At 41.0% G+C, this 20,122-nt stretch overlaps 2 protein-coding genes across 2 annotated transcripts in view; one reads left to right on the top strand and one right to left on the bottom strand.

Moving 5' to 3' along the window:
* Window positions 1–20,122, top strand: part of LOC122562359 (sodium-coupled monocarboxylate transporter 1-like) — a 187,459-nt gene that overhangs the window by 160,231 nt on the left and 7,106 nt on the right. The window lies entirely within an intron of this gene.
* LOC122562358 (sodium/iodide cotransporter-like) overlaps window positions 13,507–20,122 on the bottom strand; it is a 131,662-nt gene continuing 125,046 nt past the window's right edge. Inside the window, 2 exon segments of the mRNA XM_088000808.1 lie at window positions 13,507–13,523; window positions 18,873–18,976. Of these exon segments, the coding sequence (XP_087856934.1) occupies window positions 13,507–13,523; window positions 18,873–18,976 (121 nt within the window).

Below are 20,122 nucleotides of genomic sequence, written 5' to 3'. Positions count from 1 at the left end.
CTTATGCGAGTCTGCAGGAAATACAATGGGTAGGCCCAAAAGGAGCGAAATAGGGTCCTTCTCCACCCCTACACCTAAAATCTTCTCCATTGCACCCACCACAGCACTTCAATATGTTTGAAGCCTGTCACAAGACCAATGACAATGGGTAAGAGTACCCGTACAGACCTTGCACTTGGGGCATGCTGAAGATACCCCTGGTTTAAATTTTGACAAACGGTCTGGGGCTAAGTGGACCCTGTGGAGAATCTTCAACTGTAAAGCATGGGTCCTATTGCAAATTGATATCTTCCTTGCATTCTCCTAAATATCCTCCCATGCCTCTGAAGAAACTTCAACACCCAGCTCTCTTTCCCACATCTTGCAGAGTCGATCAGACTCATCTGACGTGGCACCCCCCAATTGGTGATATAGAGTACTGACAGAGAGTGTACTCTTAGCCCTTAGTACCCCTCTTTCTATGTCAGATTTGTAGGGGTCAGTCAAAAGTGTGGTCCTTTTTTGAATAAAATCCCAACTTGAAAAAAATGAAAGAGGTCTCTATTAGGTAACTCGTACTGCTATATTAACTGATCGAAGGACATCATTATATCTCCTTCAAATAAATCACCCATGCAAGATATACCCCTAGCTGCCCAATGTTTAAATCCTGAATCTATCATACCTGGTTGAAAATTCGGCATACCCAATAAAGGTGTAAACAAAGATGTTTTGCCAATATTACCTTCCCTCTGCCGAATTGCCCTCCATGCTGTAACAGTATTGATGACTATTGGGTTATGGCAATATTCCCAACTGTCCTCACCTTGTCCAAAAACAGCAAACTGGTAAGGGGGCACCTTGCCTGGGAGGCTTCGATATCTAGCCATATTGAAAGAGGGTCCCCACAAACCCAATCACTTACGTAGGTCAAAAGCGAGATTAATTGGTAATTTTTAATGTCCAGAAGGTCTACTCCCCCCAATCTGTGAGGCAACTGCAGTTTGGCTAATTTAATGAGGGGCCATTTGTGGTGCCAGATAAAGGAGCTGAACCAACTGTTCAGTCTCCTGAGTGTTTGTTTATTGAAAATCAGGGGGAGCATCCATATAGGGTATAGCAAACGAGGGAGAATATTCATCTTAATAAGCGCTATCCAGTCCAACCATGAGACTGGAAGTGCCTCCCATCTTTGGAGATCTTGTTTAATTTTTTCAAATAATTGAGTAAAATTGGCTTTGAACAGCCAATCGAGAACTGGAGTAATGAATATGCCCAAATACACAAAACCCCCCCTGTGACCACCTAAATGGGAATCTATAGTCACTCTCAAGAGCCAACTCTTTTGTAAGACCACCTATAGGCATAGCCTCTGATTTAGCAAAATTAATCTTATACCCTGAAAATGCGCCAAACGCGTGAATGCATTGTATCAGGCAAGGCACTGAAACTGCTGGAGTTGTCAAGAAAATTAGAACATCATCTGCATACAGCGAGATCTTATGTAATTTTGACCCCATTTCTGGAGCTGATATATTGAGAGCCCCACGAATAGCCTCTGCCAACGGTTCAATCACCAACGTAAAAAGTAATGGTGAAAGAGGACAGTCCTGCCGGCTGCCCCTAGAAATATTAAAATTGCTTGATCGTACCACGTTGGTAATGACTGCCGCGAGGGGTACACTGTAGAGAACCTTTACCCATCTTATGAAAACTTCGCCCAGACCAAACCGGTCTAGAGTATAGAAAAGGTACAGCCACTCAACTCGGTCAAATTCCTTCACTGCATCTAAAGAAATCACCAATCCCTGTATTGACTGCTGTCAGCATGCTTGAATTACGTTAAGCATCCTCCAAACGTTATTGGAGGATCTGCGACCCTTTATGAAGCCAGTCTGATCCTCTTTAATAATAGAGGGTAACACAGTCTCCAGCCTTAACACAAGAGTCTTAGAGAGGATCTTAAAGTCCACATTTAAGAGCGAGATGGGCCTGTATGAAGCACAGTCTTCCGGATCCTTCCCTTTTTTAAGGATAAGTGAAATATTGGCCTCTCTCAGAGATGGTGGGAGACAAACATGACTGTATGAATCATTAAACATATTCAGCATCGGGCCTGACAGTATACTTATAAATTCCTTATAGAATTCACTGGGAAGTCCATCGGGACCGGGCGCCTTTCCATTCTGAAGCTGCCTCACAGCTTCCTGCACTTCTTGCTCTGATAATGGGGCATTGAGAAAGGACTGTTGTTCGGGAGTCACACCCAGGAGCTTCAGATCTCTAAAAAAGGATTCCATTTTGACCTGTCCCTCCTCACAATTCTCAGACTGATATAACTTAGAGTAGAATCTCTGGAACGCCACATTAATCTTTTTAGAATCACATGTTAGGTTCCCAGACCCTTCCCTAATCGATGTAATGGTTTGTGGGGCACTTCTCTTTCTGGCAAGGTATGCTAAGTATTTGCCTGGCTTGTCACCATGCTCGTACAACCTTTGCTTTGCAAAAGCCAGCTCCTTCTTTGCCGTCTGCATGAGCACGGAATTTAGTGCAGACCGCAGTGTCGTAATCCTCTGTAGTTTGTCAAAATCGGCCTTCTCGGCTGCCTTCAACCATGCTTCAAGGAGACGTTGCTGCTCACCCTTCTGCCGCTTCCTACTTGTGGAATATGAAATAACTAACCCTCTGGCATAAGCTTTAGCAGTTTCCCAGAGAACAGATAAGCTATCAACTGAGCCTATGTTGATGTCTAGGAATGCCCGAAATTCCCTAGAGAAATACTCCACAAACTTGCTGTCCATGAGAATAAAGGGGTCCATTCGCCAGGACCTTGAATCCACTGTAACATCCTTAATTTTAACCATGAGGTACACTGGAGCATGATCAGAGATGGCAATATTACCAATCGTATAGGATGCCACCAGATCCAGGGTTACTGCAGGGGTCAGAAAAAAATCAATCCTCGTGTGACATCTGTGCAGATTGGAGAAAAATGTGAAATCCCTACCTGTAGGGTGGAGACACCTCCAGACGTCCACCAATCCTAATTCCCCACACAAACCCAATAACTGTTTAGTTTGTTCAGAGGGTATCAAGGGACCTTTAGGCAACCTGTCTACTGTGGGGTCCATGAGGCAGTTAAAATCTCCCCCTATGATGATGTGCCGAGACTTGAGACTTATCAGTTTAGAAAAAGCATCTACCAAGAATTTAAGAGGATGAGCTGGGGGACAATAAACATTTAAAATGCCATATTCTTTCCCATTTATCAAGGCTTTAAGAATTACAAACTTCCCATATGTGTCTTTAACACATTCGAACAATTTAAATGAGAGATTTTTCCTAACCAATATAGCCACTCCCCTACTTCTGGTATTAAATGATGAAAAATAAACTCAGTCAAAGCCATTCTGCTTTGTGATGCTCCTTGTCATCCAAATGTGTCTCGTGTAACAAAGCAATATCCACCTTCTCCTTTCTAAGACTCAAGAGTACCTTCTTCCTCTTAATTGGTGAGTGACTTCCCTTGATATTCCAGGTACACCATTTAATCAAATCATTAGCCATAATCTTCTGCAGTTACATTTAAGTTCCAGAGAGGAGGAACCCGAACCACAAATTGCTGAGCCTTAGTGTCGCATGGTCCACCAAATATAAAAACTACATAAACTAAAACCACTACATTTAACAAACATACAAAATTATTAAAAATAAAAAACAACAAAAACCAGAAAACAAACCAACATATAAAGCGCCAATAGCGCTGAGTAGGGGAACTCACACCCTGCCCGGGGTGGGGGGGGGGGCAACTACCCATCCCGAACTGCCCATAAATAGGCATCTAACCATCTCAGCCACCTTCACTTCTCCCAGCTAGAGCCGCATTGCAAGCACAAGCTAAAAAGAATAAACATCCCATAGAATATCAATATGAATAAAAAAAATTCTTTTATTAAAAAAAGGGGGAATAAATACCCCACCCATCCTTTGGTATGTCCTAACTTAGAAATTTAAAATGTACATCTTAACCACCGCCAGACATAGTTTGAACCAAATTATTATCAATAGAGGAAAAAAAAGGGGAAAAACAAAGCTCCAACTGGATTTCCTCCATTTCTTTTACAGAATGATAAACACATACCCAAGCAACAATATTTATACATACTACAATTGTTTAAATTAGGTTAGTTTGTCCACAAAGTCTCTTGACTTCTCCGATGTGTCAAAGAGATGCATGGATCCATCTAAGGTGATCTGAAGCACTGCCAGATATCTCAGGGAGTACTGAATCCCAGGGTCCTTCAATCTTCTCTTGACACCATCATACGATTTTCATTTCTGGATCACTGCTGCTGAAAAGCTCTGATAAAACATGATCTTAGACCCCTCGTAAATTAGGGTCTTTGGATCCTTCCCCTGGACTCTGGAAGCCTCCATGACTCTCTCCTTATCTCGGTAATGATGGAACCGCACCAGGAAAGGACGAGGGCGTTGACCCAGATCCAACCTCTGTGCTGCGACCCGGTGAGTCCTCTCTATTTTCAATCCTCTCATGCCAGTCTCCAAGTCAAGGAATTTCGGAAGCCAATCTTCAACAGATTCCGCAGGCTGCTCACCTTCCTTACCCTCAGGCATACGGATGATCCGAATGTTTTTTCTCCTGCCCCTGTTTTCAAGAGCATCCACTTGGTCATGCAAATTACGAACCTGCGTCTTCAGGGCTTGGATCTCTTCCTTGAATGAACTGGCATCAGCTTCCATCACTGTGACCCTGTGCTCCACCTCATCCGTCCTCTTCTCCAGGTCTCCCAGCTGCTGCTCGTGCTTCTGCAGCATGAGAGAGACTGGAGCCAGCTTCTCTTCAATCTGTTTCCCCAACATCTCGCGAGATTTCGAGAGCTGGTTCACCAGGTCCTGGAGAGTAATCGGCTCTGAGGCTGCTGCAGGCTGAGCTGCAGGCCCGGCCTTAGATGCTCCTCCTCCCTTTTTAGGCATTTCTGGACAGCTGAAAATATAGGTAAGTCAATGTTTAAATGTTTCTTGGGGCTCCACAATCTTTCCAAGAAATCCTGATGACCTGGGTTGGGTGGGTTAAAGGACTGTCCTGCACCTGCTGCGATGCGAAGCTGTGAAGTGTGATCTTCTCAGATTGCCGCCATCTTAGATTCCCCCCCCCTTTTTGCCTTTTTACTCCATAATGGAATTGCCTCTGCAAATCTGGTAGACATATCCATTATGGTTAACAAATACTGGTTCCCACTTTTAGTTCTCGGGAGGGGACCTGCACAATCAGTTATTATCCATGTGAAAGGTTCTTCAAATGTGGGAATTGGCAACAAGGGCGCTGGCTTTATTACCACCGGTGGCTTACCTACCATTTGACATGTATGACATGTATGGCAAACATTAACCACATTCTTGTGCATTCCAGGCCAATAAAAATGTTTTTGTACCTTAGCCTAAGTCTTTCGTACCCCTCAGTGACCTCCTAGAGGTAGTTCATGTGCTATGTGTAACAATTCCTGTCTGTATGCTACCGGCAACACAATCTGGTGCACTTCAGCCCATTTCTCCTCTGCACTAACCTACTGTGGTCTCCATCTTCGTCTTAGGATTCAATCTTTCACATAATAATTCTCTGGAATATTCTCTGTCTCTTTTTCTGAATACGCATTCACATATATATCTTTTATTGTCTTGTCTTGTTGTTGCAAGTCTCTTAGGCTTTCAGGACTAACCACTTCTGCTTGACCCTCTGCCTGTTCAGGTTTTTCCTGCACCATTACGGAGTCTCCGCTAACTGAACCTGCCCTCCTTCATCTTTTCCTTTACTTTTCGCTTTGTGCAGTGACTTATGACAGTGGGATCTGATTAGCACACAGTTTGGGAAAATACCAGGATATTTTTGTCTTAACTCCTCAGTTTCTTGGTCTTTGTTGGGCTTCTCCACAACAAGGGGTGTCACTCCCACCTTGGATCCTGCCAAATCATTCCCAAGTACAAATTGAATTCCTGGAACTGACACTCTGTCAATCACCCCCACTGTAACTTACCCAGTCTTGAGTTGGCACTCCAACCTGATCTTACATAGGGGAACGCTAAATTTCTGTCCATCTATGCCACAAATTACCACATTCTTGGGTAACAGATGAGAAAGAATACATATTCGCACATCTCTTACTATCAGTGAGTGGATAGATCCTGTATCTCTAAAAATTATAACTTCTTATCCTTCTCCGCCTTTCCTTTCTGAGTAAACTTTACCCACAGAGGCAATTTCTTTGTAGAGACCAGGTACTAAACCTACGCTGTGCACTGTCCTGCAGCTCCTTAGTTCTTCTTGGGGTCTTCTTTACTACCTTCACTAATGCCACTGGCTTAGCATCTTTTACCACATCTTTTCCTACAGCACCTTTCTTTAACGACCAGCACTGTGATTTTATGTGCCTCACTTTACCACAGTGGAAATACCTGAGGCCTTTCACCTTCTTTCCACCCTCTTGGGCTTCTTTTTTTTATCCTGTGGTAAATTCTTACCAGTGCTCTCTACTCTTCATTTCGCAGTGTAAGATCTCACCTTCTCCCAACTTCTATCCCTTACAGGACAAAATTCTAGCCAGAAGCTTATCTTATGCACCAACATGTATTCATCTGCTAATCCTCCACGTAAATTCTTACCATATCGTCGAACCTCAAAGGTCTTAGCTATTTTTAAAGCATGCACCCATTTATCAAAATGTTATGTTTGCTTCTTTCAAACTCAACATAAGTCTGACCTGGTTCTTTGTGTTTCTGAACCGCTGGCTATATGCTTCTGGTACCAATTCATAAGCACTTAAAATAGCCTGTTTAGCTTCTTCATAATCTCTTGTCCTCTCATCTGACATCGCAACAAATACCTCACTAGCTCTGCCTACTAGTTTAGTCTAAATTAGCATTACTTATAAATCTTCGGACCACTCCATCTGTCTAGCCAATTTTTCAAATGAAATAAAGAAGTCTTCAACATCTTTCTCATCAAAATGTGGCAGAGTCTTGACATATTTGTATATATCACTACCTTCTCTTTTAATCTCCATCCTGTTAACGTGATTTGGCTAACTAAATTGCAAATTCTCAAGTTCAAATTCTCTCTGTTTGCTCAGCTAAAAACCTTCTCTCTCTCTCTCTCTCTTTGTCGTCTCCCTCTCTCTTTTTCCTCTCCTCTGTTTCTCTCTCCCTTTCTCTTTTGTCATTCTCTCTTTGTTTATCTTCTAACTCCATTTTCCTCAATTGTAATTTAAGTTTTTGTACCCCTACTACACTTGTCGGTTTCTCTGACACACCTAAGTGTTTGAGTAATTCCTTTACAATTTCAGCTTTACTTTTGTCCTTGGTTAACCCCAAATCAAATTTCTTTGATGATTCTAAAAGTATGGCCTTTTTCTTTCCTTCTAAACTTTCTTGGTAAATTTGAGAATCATCTTCAAATCCCAGAATCTCTTAAGCAATTTTAAGAGCCATTTCTCTTACTTTAAATCAACCACAAGTCACTGAAATTAAACAAATTGTCTTATCTACATTTTATTTTAAGATCTAGGACATTAACCTGCAAGTGTTTAAATCTGCTAGGATTTTTTGTACCCCCAAATCTATTAAAATCTGTCTAAACCAGTTTAAATCACAAATCCAAGCCCCAGACTGTTCAAATCACGGACAAAAGCCCCCAAACCGTTTGAATCTCGACGATGAGCCTGCAAATCTGTTACGACAGGGGTAAACCCCCTCTGTTAATTTAAATACAGCAACACAGCAATGATTTATCACATTTAGTAATCTGTGAAAATTCAACAGGCCAAGAACTATTTAAAGTAAAATTAACAACTTTATTTCTTAAAGTATAACAGAGAATACTTAACTAAAAACTATTTATAACTCCTTCCTCTAACTTATTGTTTATTTTCTATTCTATAATTCCAATCCAATAAAACCATCGATTAAGATTTACCAAAATTTAAATTTCAAAGTCAGGCAGCTGTCAAATTTTCCCTTGTATCTTCCTCTGTAAAGTTTCTTCTTCTTAGGATTTCTCTTTCACCGGTCATTGATAGATAAAAGTACCTTTAAGAAAGCTAATTTCTGGGTGGGCTGAGATGTTGGTGGCTTGGCAGTTCTTTCTCAACTGTTCAAGTTTTCCTGCTGTTATACCCAAAAGCATCAGATTGTGTCACTGGCTTTTAATATTGTTAATGTACCAAAATCAAACTTGATTGGAATTTAGTTTTTTTGAGGGTATAATTTAAACTGATTGGCCACATTTGAATTTTTGTATCCAAGCAACCAGCTACTCCAGCTGCTGGGCCACATGTTACATTGTGAATTCTCCAGCACTCTGTGTGCCTCTCTAAGTCCTTCACTGTCTTAAAGGTACAGTGCACTTTTACACCTTCATAACACACCCTTCTTCAGGACTGATTGCAGCTAGGAAAAGTTTGGTATCGTTATGATGCAGAGGTCGAACCCCTCAGTTAATTAAAATCAAACACCCAAAAACGTTCACCTCACCTCGTAATCTGTTAAAGTATGAATGAGTGTCAGAGAACTCCTAATTTCCACTATTTAAAGAAAAATAACAATTTACTTTCCTAACTCTAATAGTGAACACTAAATAAAACTATTAACAAACTGTACACTCATATCCCTAACTGAACACAATCCTATTAACATGGTGTTCCAATAATACACTTCTTAAACATGACACTAACTCAATTCTCAAGTCCACACGGTCTCTGTCTTCTCCACTGTCCTCAGTGTTCTTTCTGCTAGTCTCCCTGGGTCTTCTTTCTTTTTACTGTAATTTTTTTTTAGGAAAAGATACCCTTTGATATAGAGTGCCTTCTAATTTCTTTGAAGCAAAATTTTGGGTCGGCAGTTAGATCTTTGGCTCTCCATCAGTTGTTCTGCTGTTTGGTGACAGTTTTCAAATGGCCTGGTTTTATGTCCCCCAATATCATTTCTTGTCATTGATTGATGTTGTCAAAACAATAAATTCAAATTTGATTGGGTTTTAGTACCCTGGGAATAATTTAAACTAATTGAATTGTTGTCGAAACAGCAACCAAAACACAGGTATCCTTTGGATATCAGAGTCGAGAGTGTGTTGCTGGAAAAGCATGCAGGTCAATCAGCATTAATACACTCTATTATCAGAGTCGCGAGTGTGTTGCTGGAAAAGCATGCAGGCCAATAATGCACTTCTTAAACATTACACTAACTCAATTCTCAAGTCCACACAGTCTCTGTCTTCTCCGCTGTCCTCAGTATTCTTACTGCTGGTCTCCCTGGGTCTTCTTTCTTTCTTTTTACTGTAATTTCTTTTTAGGAAAAGATACCCTTTGATATAGAGTGCCTTCTAATTTCTTTGAAGCGAAATCTTGGGTCGACAGTTAGATCTTTGGCTCTCCATCAGTTGTTCTGCTGTTTGGTGACAGTTTTCAAATGGCCTGGTTTTATGTCCCCCAATATCATTTCTTGTCATTGATTGATGTTGTCAAAACAATAAATTCAAATTTGATTGGGTTTTAGTACCCTGGGAACAATTTAAACTAATTGAATTGTTGTCAAAACAGCAACTAAAACACAGGTATCCTTTGGATATCAGAGTCGAGAGTGTGTTGCTGGAAAAGCATGCAGGTGAATCAGCATTCAAGGAGCATGAAAATCAACGTTTTGGGCATAAGCCCTTCATCAGGAACGAGGCCTCATTCTTGACTCCCACAAATTCCTTAAATTCTGAAACCTTTGCTTTATGCCTCAGGCATTAACTCCTATGCGACCAATTTTCTCGACCCCACAAATTCAATACAGCTTTGCCCTGTTTCCTTAAATTCCGAAACCTTTGCTTTATGCCTCAGGCACTAACTCTTACACAGCAATCTTTTTCCAAGTGCCAAATCCCAAGAAGCCTCCTCTGACAGCGAAGCATAAATTTCCTTTGTTTTACCTGTCAACTTACTCTGTATGAGCAGTGTCCAGTCTTATTTTGCTCAATTCATTTGTTTGACCATTATCTCAAATGACATGAAGAATGCCTCTTTGTCCTTTTCATCAAGTTTTGGGAGGGTCTGTGCAAAACTGGTTGAGGACTCTGCAGTGCTTACTCTTACAAATACAGTCATGGACAAATGCATCTAAAACAGGTAAATTAGTGAGGATGATGCATTTAGGTTTTTCTTTCTTGTCTGGTCCCTCAATACCTACCGCAGGCATTTTCCTTGATTTGGTGTACTGCCTGTTAAATAATGTTTGAGCTCTGTTGCTTCTTGTTGCAGTAAAAGTCGTCAAAGTGAATATGCATTTTCTTTCTGTTAGTTGCAGGAGAGTTGATCTTTCTTTTGTTAGTTATTAATCTCTACAGGAAATGTAACATGTTGTCCTTAAATCTATAATCTCCAGGCAACCGAAAACCCATCGAAATTTTTTCTTCAGACTTGGCAAAAGTTCATTCTTCTGTGAGGCATTCAAATGTGCAGAAAATATCAAATCAATGTAGTACCTTTGAGGGATAGTGGACTATCACACACCATGAAGGTCTCAGTTGGCTGGATGGCTGGTTTGTCATGTAGAGTGATGCCAACAGTGTGGGTTCATTTACTGTACAAGCTGAAGTTGCCATGCTGGTCCCATCTTCTCAACCTTGTCCCTCACCTGAGGCATGGTGACTGTCAGGTTAAACTCACCACCAGTTGGCTCTGCTGGCCATGGTGCTGTCCCTCCCTCTGGGCCCGAAGGTTTGCTTCAAGTCCCTGTCAAGGCTAGTTATCTACAGATAGAATGTTCATGATGTAGAGCAATAGGCTGATAATGCCTCATTGTTCAATTACCTCCCCATTATTTCCCCAATGGGATAGAATATCTTCATGAAGATATAGTAAAAGAAGATCATATCATAGAGAAGACAGTTTGGGAATATTGTTAGGTGAGAGGAGTGGAGTCTGGTTTGATAGGTCATTGAGGAGTGCATTCTGAGGGAGTGGGTGTTACACTTTGGGAGGGGCTTTACAACAGGCTAAGCCAAGGGCCAGTTGAAAAAGGACTCACTCAGTACAGGCTAGCTGCTTGGGTGTGGACCTTTCTTAGCATTGATTAAATATCAGCCTTGCAGGCTTCAATTGACCCAATGGGATACAGGCTGGCCAATATCACCACTGTCACTAACATAATTGCAATGAGGCAAGGGCCGTGGTGACAGGTCACCCGCTGTATCAGGATCTAGATTAGTGTGGTGCTGGAAAAGCACCACTCTAATCTAGACTCTGGTTTCCAGCACCTGCAGTCATTGTTTTTACCCACCCACTGCATCAGATATACCCTGCCTTCAAATCCACCAGCAGGCGAGTGCAATGTAAAGCAATTATTTTGGGAGTCTATTCTGGCCTGTGCAGCACAAGAGGTGGCTAACATCATCTTGACTCACTCCATTGTCACCACCGTGTTGTGTGAAGTTAAACAACACTTTGGCCTCACTGTCCACCTATTGTTATTTGTCGGCTTTGATCCAATGTCACTGTAGACCTTCTAGGTCTCCTTTCTATAGTCAAAGATCAAAGAAGAGCTTGCAAACTCAAATGTGAAATCAATGACCCCATTGGGGATTGTCACCCATATTTTGGAGACCTCTTCTGTATGCTGATGCTCCTTCCCTGCCAATTTAGTGGCAACACGGTGACTCAGTGGTTAGTACTGCTACCTTACAGCACCAGGGACTCAAGTTTGATGCCAGCTCAGGAGACTGTCTCTGTGGAGTTTGTACATTCTCCCAGTGTCTGCGTGGGTTTCCTCTGGTGCTCCAGTTTCCTCCCAGAGTCCAAAGATGTGCAGGTTAGATGAATTGGCCATACTAAATTGCCCAGTGTTCAGGGATGTGTAGGTTAGGCGCATTAGTCAGGGGTAAATATAGGGTAGGGGAATGGGTCTGGGTGGGTTACTCTTTAGATGGTTGGTATGGACTTGCTAGGCCGAAGGGCCTTTTTCCGCATTGTAGACATGCTACAATTCTAGTCTGGTCTCTCCCTAACCATACTAATAACGAATCACACTGCGAGTAAAATATTTTGGAAGGAAACTAGGTTCTCCCCTAGTTCTCAGGGACTTTTTTTATTCATGGAGGCTTTAACATATTAGTTCTACCATTAGTTTTGTGAAATGGCACGGCTTGAGTTCTAATACATCTCTTGTGGGCAGGACTGTTTTGATTTCAGGGGCAGCATAAGGATGAAATATAGAGGGGGTTATGATCCCAAAGGTAGTTTTTGCAGCTGTAAGATATACCACTGCAAGTAAATACTTGTACTATTAATTGGTTTAGAAGAACAGAACTATGTGAGATTAGTTGTATCTGCTGATTGGCAGTGAGGAAGCACCAGAGGAGGATGGTGTAGTTAATGGTGTCGAAGGTTTCGGACTGGTTGAAAACCCTAGAGGAAATAAGACCTTTTGGGTTAGTGAAAAGGATCCAGAAGATGCAGCTGTTCAGATTGCCTCAATAAATGACAACTACATCTGTGAGCTCTTACTTGGAAATAAAAGAGAGGGGTTTAAGAAGATGATAGTGCGCAATTTTGTCAGATGGAATAGTGTTTTGTGAGATCCAGTCAAATTTTGTGGTAGCTAGCAAAATCAGTTTACCACCATATCCTTTTAATAGTATGCAGCTTAGACTGAAGGGAACAGAGATGAGAGCCATAACAGGTGGAGGAACTAGAGCCAGAAATAGTAATTCATTTAGTTGGCAGAGTATCAAAGGTGGAGGTGATGGTTTATTTAAGAAAATAGTTATGACTAAAAATGTTATGACAAATGAAGGGCCAAATGAGATTTTGGAAGTAAAGATGCAACCGAATTAAGTACAGTTAAGATGGAATTAAGCTAATACAGCGAATTAAGATGGAACTGGGGAGTGAAAGCGCAGTGAGTAATACAAGGAACTTGCATTATGTGCTTATGTGATTGGTATATTGGGCTAGCAAGACCACATGAGATGGAGGACTGCAAATGCTGGAGATCAGAGCTGAAAAATGTGTTGCTGGAAAAGTGCAGCAGGTCAGGCAGCATCCAAGGAGCAGGAGAATCGACGTTTCGTTTATGCCCGAAACGTCGATTCTCCTGATCCTTGGATGCTGCCTGACCTGCTGCGCTTTTCTAGCAACACATTTTTCAGACCACACGAGATGACAAGGGAGTGATCATGAATATGTGGAGGGAGAGATTTAGTGGGGGGATAAGAAATCAGCGAAATCAAAGAAGAAACATGATGGGTTGAGAAAGAAGTTGAAATTACTGAGGATCCAAAGATATTTGGTGCAGAGGGATAATGTTGTTGAAGAACATTCTTAACATGTAGGAAGACAACAGATCTTGAATGAACTGTGATGGGGTGAAGAAGGATGAGACTTTTAAATTCATTCATGGGATATGGGTGTTACTGGGCAAATGTTTATTGCCCACCTCACTGGCCAAACTACCAGATTTGAAGTAAACCACACTTTATTCATACACTGTAGCTAAAATACAACAAAAGAAAGAAAAATAAAGAAAATGACAGGCTTGACTGTAACTGCATTGGAAAACTTAACAGAATTATAGATTATTTTACTACTAAACTGTAACTGTCCCAATAAAGTAACATCCCATAAACACACCCTTGGCAAAAGTCAATTTCATAAAAATAGATTTTCTCTCAGGCATTGTCCAGTCCAGGAGTAAAACCATCAAGGGAAAACTCTGAGATTCAGAGAGTAGCAGGGAAAAATGTACAGCAACTTCCAGACCCAGCAACTGCTACTTAAAACTAAAACTAAAAATCCTGGTTCATGGAAGCTTTCCCCACTCACTCAGGCTCCTTCAATTGTTCCTACTTAAAAAAAAAACCAAGGCCTCACAAAGTTATTTACTTCATGGACTATGAATAAACAGCTCAATACCTCTGACTTAAAACTTTTCTTCAAATAACCCAGGACAAAATATACCTCTTAAAGCCATTGTGCCATCACACTTCTAAATTGTGCCTTGTAGACAGCAGACAGGCTTTGGGGAATCCAAACATCAGTTATGAATCACAAAATTCCCAACTTCTGACATGCTTTTCTAGCTACAATATTTATATGGAGGATTCAATCCAGTTTGATTCAATGGAATCCCTTCCCCCCACCCACTCCACCATTACCACCAAGGTGTTGATGGTGGGGGATGCTGCAATCATAATGCCTCTGAATGCTAAAGGTTGATGGTTAGATTCTCTCTTGGAGATGGCCATGGCCTCTCATCTGTGTGACAGAATGTAACTTGGCATTTATTAGCCAAGCTTGGATATTGTCCAGGTTTTGGTGCATTTGGACATGGACTGCTATCTGAAAACTGTGAATGGTGCCAAACATTGTGCAACCATTACTGAACAACCCCATTTCAAAGTCTATGATGGAGAGAAGGTCATTGGTGAAGTAGATGGAAGATGGTAAGTCTTAGAATATGACAGTGAACTCTTGCAGAGATATACTGGAGCAGAGCTAATTTGTCTTCAACAATTACAACGTCCTTCTTTGTGTCAGGAATGACTCCAAACAGTGGAGAGTTTTCCCATTTCTCTTTGACTTCCAACCTCAAGCTAATTTGTCTTCAACAATTGCAGCATCTTTCTTTGTGCCAGGAATGACTCCAAACAGTGGAGAGTTTTCCCCATTTCTCTTTGACTTCCAACCTCAAGGTAACTTCTTTTACTTTTGCTCAGATGACGTGGCAGCACAGTGGCTAGCGCTGCTGCCTCACAATACCAAGGGACCGGGTCTGATGCCAACTTTGAGCAACTGCCTGCATGGTGTTTGCATGTTCTCCCTGTGTCTGTGTGGGTTTCCTCTGGGTGCCCCAAGTTCCTCCCACAGTCCAAAGATGTGCAGATTGGGTATATTGGACATGTTAAATTGCCCGTAGTGCCCAGGGATGTGCAGGCTAGATGGATTAACTATGGTAAATGTGGGGTTATGGGGATATGGTGGGATGCTCTTTGGCAAGTCGGTGCAGATTCAATAGGCCGAATGGCTAAATCCATATATTGTCTAAATTCCATGATTCTTTGAGAAGACTGTAATGAGGTCTTAAGCTGACTGGCCATGGCAGAACCCAAACTGAGCAATGGTGAGCAGACTGATCAGGTGGTAATTGCCTGGATTAGATTGTCGATGTAGACAGGGCCATATTGAAGCAATTTTCCATGTTGCTGGGAAGATGCCATTGTTGTAGCTAAGCTGGAAAAACTGATTTGTTCTGGAGCACAAGGTTTCAATACTACAGGTGGGATGTTGCCACAGCTCTTAGCCCTCTTATATTGAATTCCTTCAGCCGTTTCTTGTTATGCAGAATGAGCAAATTTTCTGAAGACAGGTTTCAATGATGCTGGGACCTCAGGAGGTGACAGAAATGGATCATTCACTTGCCCCCTCTGGCTGAAAATAGTTGCAAATGCTTCTTTAAATCTAATACAATTTTGAATTCATTGTGCATATCAACTGTTTAAATCAGAAAACCTCGAGTTTATTCATATAATACCCAGTAAAGAGGACCGTTTGAACAGGACTTGGAACTGTTCGATCACTATCCAACAGTTAATGGATATTTCCTGTCTGTCTCCTCCAGTGGGTAGTTATAAAGATATGAGTGCCTGCTGAAGATCTAAATAGGTCTTCTAAAGCAAGGAAGAACAAGGATCATTTAGACTGGCGTATTAGGTAGGTTCTCTGTTGGGACCTTCACCAACTGAAACCAGTGTGCTCTGACCAATGCAAAGGCCACCAACATTTTGCTCATTGTGATTGGCCTCCACTTTGCATTCCCATTTTCAAGCTATTTCCCTCCCTGTCATGTTGAACAAGTAACAAATTTAAACACCACCTCACTCTCCTGCCAAACTAACTGACAATTTGACTTTCCTACAACTACCTTTGTACAATAACAATTTGGCATATTGAGATGAAAAATTAACTAATAATAGATTTATTACAAATAGTTTATGATCAAAACAAAAATGACGAATAAAATTCTCATCATACATCTATGATGTATTTCTTTTTCTGATGAATAACTACCTACACCTTGTGGTAGTTATGCCTTCATGACATGTTTTTTTTGAAGTTCATTTTTGGACCTGTAATGAGATTCTTGGTAGACAAAAGTCTCAATTAGATTAGATTAGATTACTTGCAGTGTGGAAACAGGCCCTTCAGCCCAACAAGTCCACACCGACCCGCCGAAGCGCAACCCATCCATACCCATTCCCCTACATTTAACACTACAGGCAATTTAGCATGGGCAATTCACCTAACCTGCACATTTTTGGACTGTGGGAGGAAACCGGAGCACCCGGAGGAAACCCACGCAGACACGGGGAGAATGTGCAAACTCCACACAGTCAGTCACCTGAGGCGGGAATTGAACCCGGGTCTCTGGCGCTGTGAGGCAGAAGTGCTAACCACTGTGCCACTGTCCCGCCCACAAATTGTTCCCAATATCTTAAAAGTTCCTGAGGATCAATATTAAGAGTGCAACGTTCAATGCACTCTTTCTATTACTTGATTGATTCCTGGAGATGGAGATTATCTTATGAAGAGAGGTTGGACAGCCTGGGCTTGGAATTTAGGAGAATATGAGGTGCTCTAATGGAAACATATAAGGTCCCAAAAGGAGATTTTGCTGAATGGACACAGAGAATTCTTCCCCTTGTGGGAGTGATTAGAATAAGGGGACAAAGTTTTAACATGAGGGGTATTTTATTAAGGACAGAGATAAGGGAAAATTATTTTCTTGTCTTGTTAGTCTGCAGAATTCCTTTCCACAGAGTAAGTGCAAGCTGGGTCACTGACCATTCTGAAGGTTGAGTTACATAAATTTTAAATTGGCAGGGAGTCAAAGTGCATCAGAAGTATGCAGAAAGATAGTTGAGGCCACAATCAGATCAACCACGATCTTATTGATTGGTGGAGTGGGGTTAAACAACGTTTTCTGCTTCTAATTCTTCTTATATTGCTGGCATCTGTAAAAAGTTTACAGTGTGATGTAACTGAAATTATACTGAAATTTTTGCTATAAATTCTGTGCCTTATAATTGTGTCTTCCACAACCACCTGATGAAGGAGCGTCGCTCCGAAAGCCTGTGCTTCCAATTAAACCTGTTGGACTATAACCTGGTGTTGTGTGATTTTTAACTATTTTGCTATTGACTGAGATCATGGTTGATATGTGATTCAACTTCACATATTTTCTGTTACCCTAAATTTACTTCAATAACTTTAACTAACAAAGATTTAATGTCAGATTTAAAATCAATAATTGATTTGGCATCAATTGCTATTTGCACAAAATAATTCCAAACCTTTACCACCCTTGGTTCACAGAAATGTTTCCTAGTGTCACTACTGAAAAGTGTGGCTTTAAGTTTTACACCATAACCCCTTACCTTAGGCTCCCAATTAGCAAAAAAGAATTTCACTCTATCTATTTTATCTGTAACTCTGAAAATGCTCAACATTTTAACAAAATCACTCATAAACCATCTAAACTCTAAGGAATATGTATCTCTGTTCTCCCATCTTGTAATTATACAGATTATACAGCACAGAGATTATTGTTCAGTAAGATCATACTGGTGTTTTTGCTCCGCTCAAGCCTGTTCCCATTTTTCTCATCTAAATCTACCAAGATCACTGTCTATACCTGGCTCCTACATAAGCTACTCTATCCTCTACTTTCATTTCAATGGCTCCCCGCAGCACACTTATCCTTCTTTTGGTGAATGAGTTTCACCTGAATTCCCTGTTTAATTTCTTGTATTGATGGTGTGTAGCTTTGTTTTTCCACAAAAGCAAAATCATTGGCTTTGACTTCACTGGCTCCTGGGAGGCAGGATGGGAAGTGAATGGGAGACTGTTTGGCGCTGACTGGTAAAATAGATTGGAGTTGCATTGTACCAGCTCCCTTCCACAGGTCTCACCGTCAAGGCACTTACCAGTGGCAGAAATGAATGCAGAGAGGCTGCCCACCCTGGCAATTTGCATATATAAATGTACCATTAGAGGCCATTTTACATATTTGTTAACTGGATGCAACAAAATAGAGACAGTCTTCCAGCAGCAGTCTATCAACCACGGTCTCCACTTGCCTGGATATTAAATATCAGCAATATTTAAGAAAGTCAATATCATTTAAGATGAAGTAACCCACTTACTTTGTGAAACATCCTCCAACAGCTTAAACACTGATTCCTTCAAATAGCCACCACTATTGCTGCGGTGGGTACTGTAAAATGTATTGCAACAACTCACCAAGGATTTAGTGCCTTCCAAGCCTGCAACCTTTGTCAAAGCAATGCAAGTACTGCGTGCACGTTGGAATACTGGCATATACAAATTCTCCTCCAAGTGAGATATTTCCAAGAAAAAAATAATTTATCGTTTTGCTTTCATCATCACTAGATTAAAATCCTAAAACTCTCCATCCTACAGTAATGTGGAGTCTTTGCAACACATGTACCACACAGATTCAGGAAGGTGGTTCACTAACTGGTGGGTGATCCACTAAATATGACTCAATAGAAAATAGAAACAGAAGGAAAGGAGGAGAAGAAGAAAAGCAGGGCATCATGAAAAAAAGTAGCAAGAAGAAACAGTGAATAAAAGAGAAAAAAAATGAACATAAGGAAAGAAAGAGAAATGAGAGAGATGATATTCTCTGAATTAGTATGTGTAATGTGAAAAATCAACCAGTAATTAAACCAGCATTACATTTGAATCATCCTTTCAAATGAATGAATGTAACTATTTCCTGGCATCTGACTTGCCAGAGATTTACTTTGCATTTTTACTTACCAGTCAGCACACTGACTATCAATCCTGTAAGAATTGTAGTTATACAAGAAATCGGGCTGTAGAAGTAAAATGATAAAGAGTACAAAGTCTCTGCAATGCTGGGCCTGAAATATGAAAAGGAAATAGCTTTTAGAACTCAAAGTTAAATTTTATTCATTCACAGGACGTGGGCATCACTGGCCAAACTAGCATTTATTAACCTTCCCAAATTGCCCAGAAGGCAGTTAAGAGTCAACTACATTGCTGGGGTCTGGAGTTACGGATAGGCCAGACCAGATCGAGTCAGCAATTTCCTTCCCTAAAGGACATCAATGAACCAGATGAGTTTTTCCTGACAATTGGCAATGGTTTTTAATAGACTCCTAATTCCAGCTATTTATTGAACTCAATTTCTACCAAATGCCAGGTGGGATTTGAACCTGGGTCTCTAGAATATTACTTGGGTTTCTAGATTAATAGCTCTAGGCCATCACTGCCTCTAGAAATAATGAAACAGGGTAGGCAGTACAGCTCCTTGTCCTAGCACTGCCATTCATGGCTGATCATGCCTGATGTCTATCTCAATACCATTTTGGCAATTTGATCCATATTCCTTGATCTCATACTCTGACAAACATCTTGAGATATATCTTGGAAACTTTAAATGAATTAACTTTTGGGATTTCAAATGCCAAAGTTATGTGGCAGAGATGTCGGGTGGGGGGGGGAGGAGTTGAGTTTTACAAAGGAAATGTGTCTCAGCAGTGGCTACAGACAATGTGAATATTTCCTGGGGAAACAAAGGGATAGTAGGAGTCATTCAGGAAGTTAACATTCACTAGGGAGCTTATGTGAAATAAGGACACATCAAGAGTGTAAAGCCACACCCAATACATACTCTATTATTGGCCTACAAACAGGCGCCTTCGACTGCTTACTTAGGATTACATTTATGAACAGGGACAAAATGGTCCAACAGCAAGTGAGTGAAGTTGTAGAAATCTGGAAGCTTGCACTTAACAAACCTTAGATTTTTTTGATTTGTTCAGCAGATTTGATATTCTTGCAGCTTGCATGGATGAAAAAGCAAGGACTACAGTGTTGATGAGCAAACTGATCAGAGCACCATGTTGCAAGGAATAATTGAGGTGGGCATTGTGAAAAGAAATATAATTGTGTTTAAAAATTAGTATATTTAGGGAGAAATTTCCTCTGTTACCACAGGTGCTAGAATTAAGGACTTGAGACTTGTGTAAAACTAGGAGTAGGCA

Source organism: Chiloscyllium plagiosum, unplaced genomic scaffold (genome assembly GCF_037043375.1).
Source record: "Chiloscyllium plagiosum isolate Xiang-an unplaced genomic scaffold, Cpla_swu_hap1 HiC_scaffold_25, whole genome shotgun sequence".
NCBI lineage: Eukaryota > Metazoa > Chordata > Chondrichthyes > Orectolobiformes > Hemiscylliidae > Chiloscyllium > Chiloscyllium plagiosum.
This window is presented reverse-complemented; position numbering and strand designations above follow the sequence as displayed.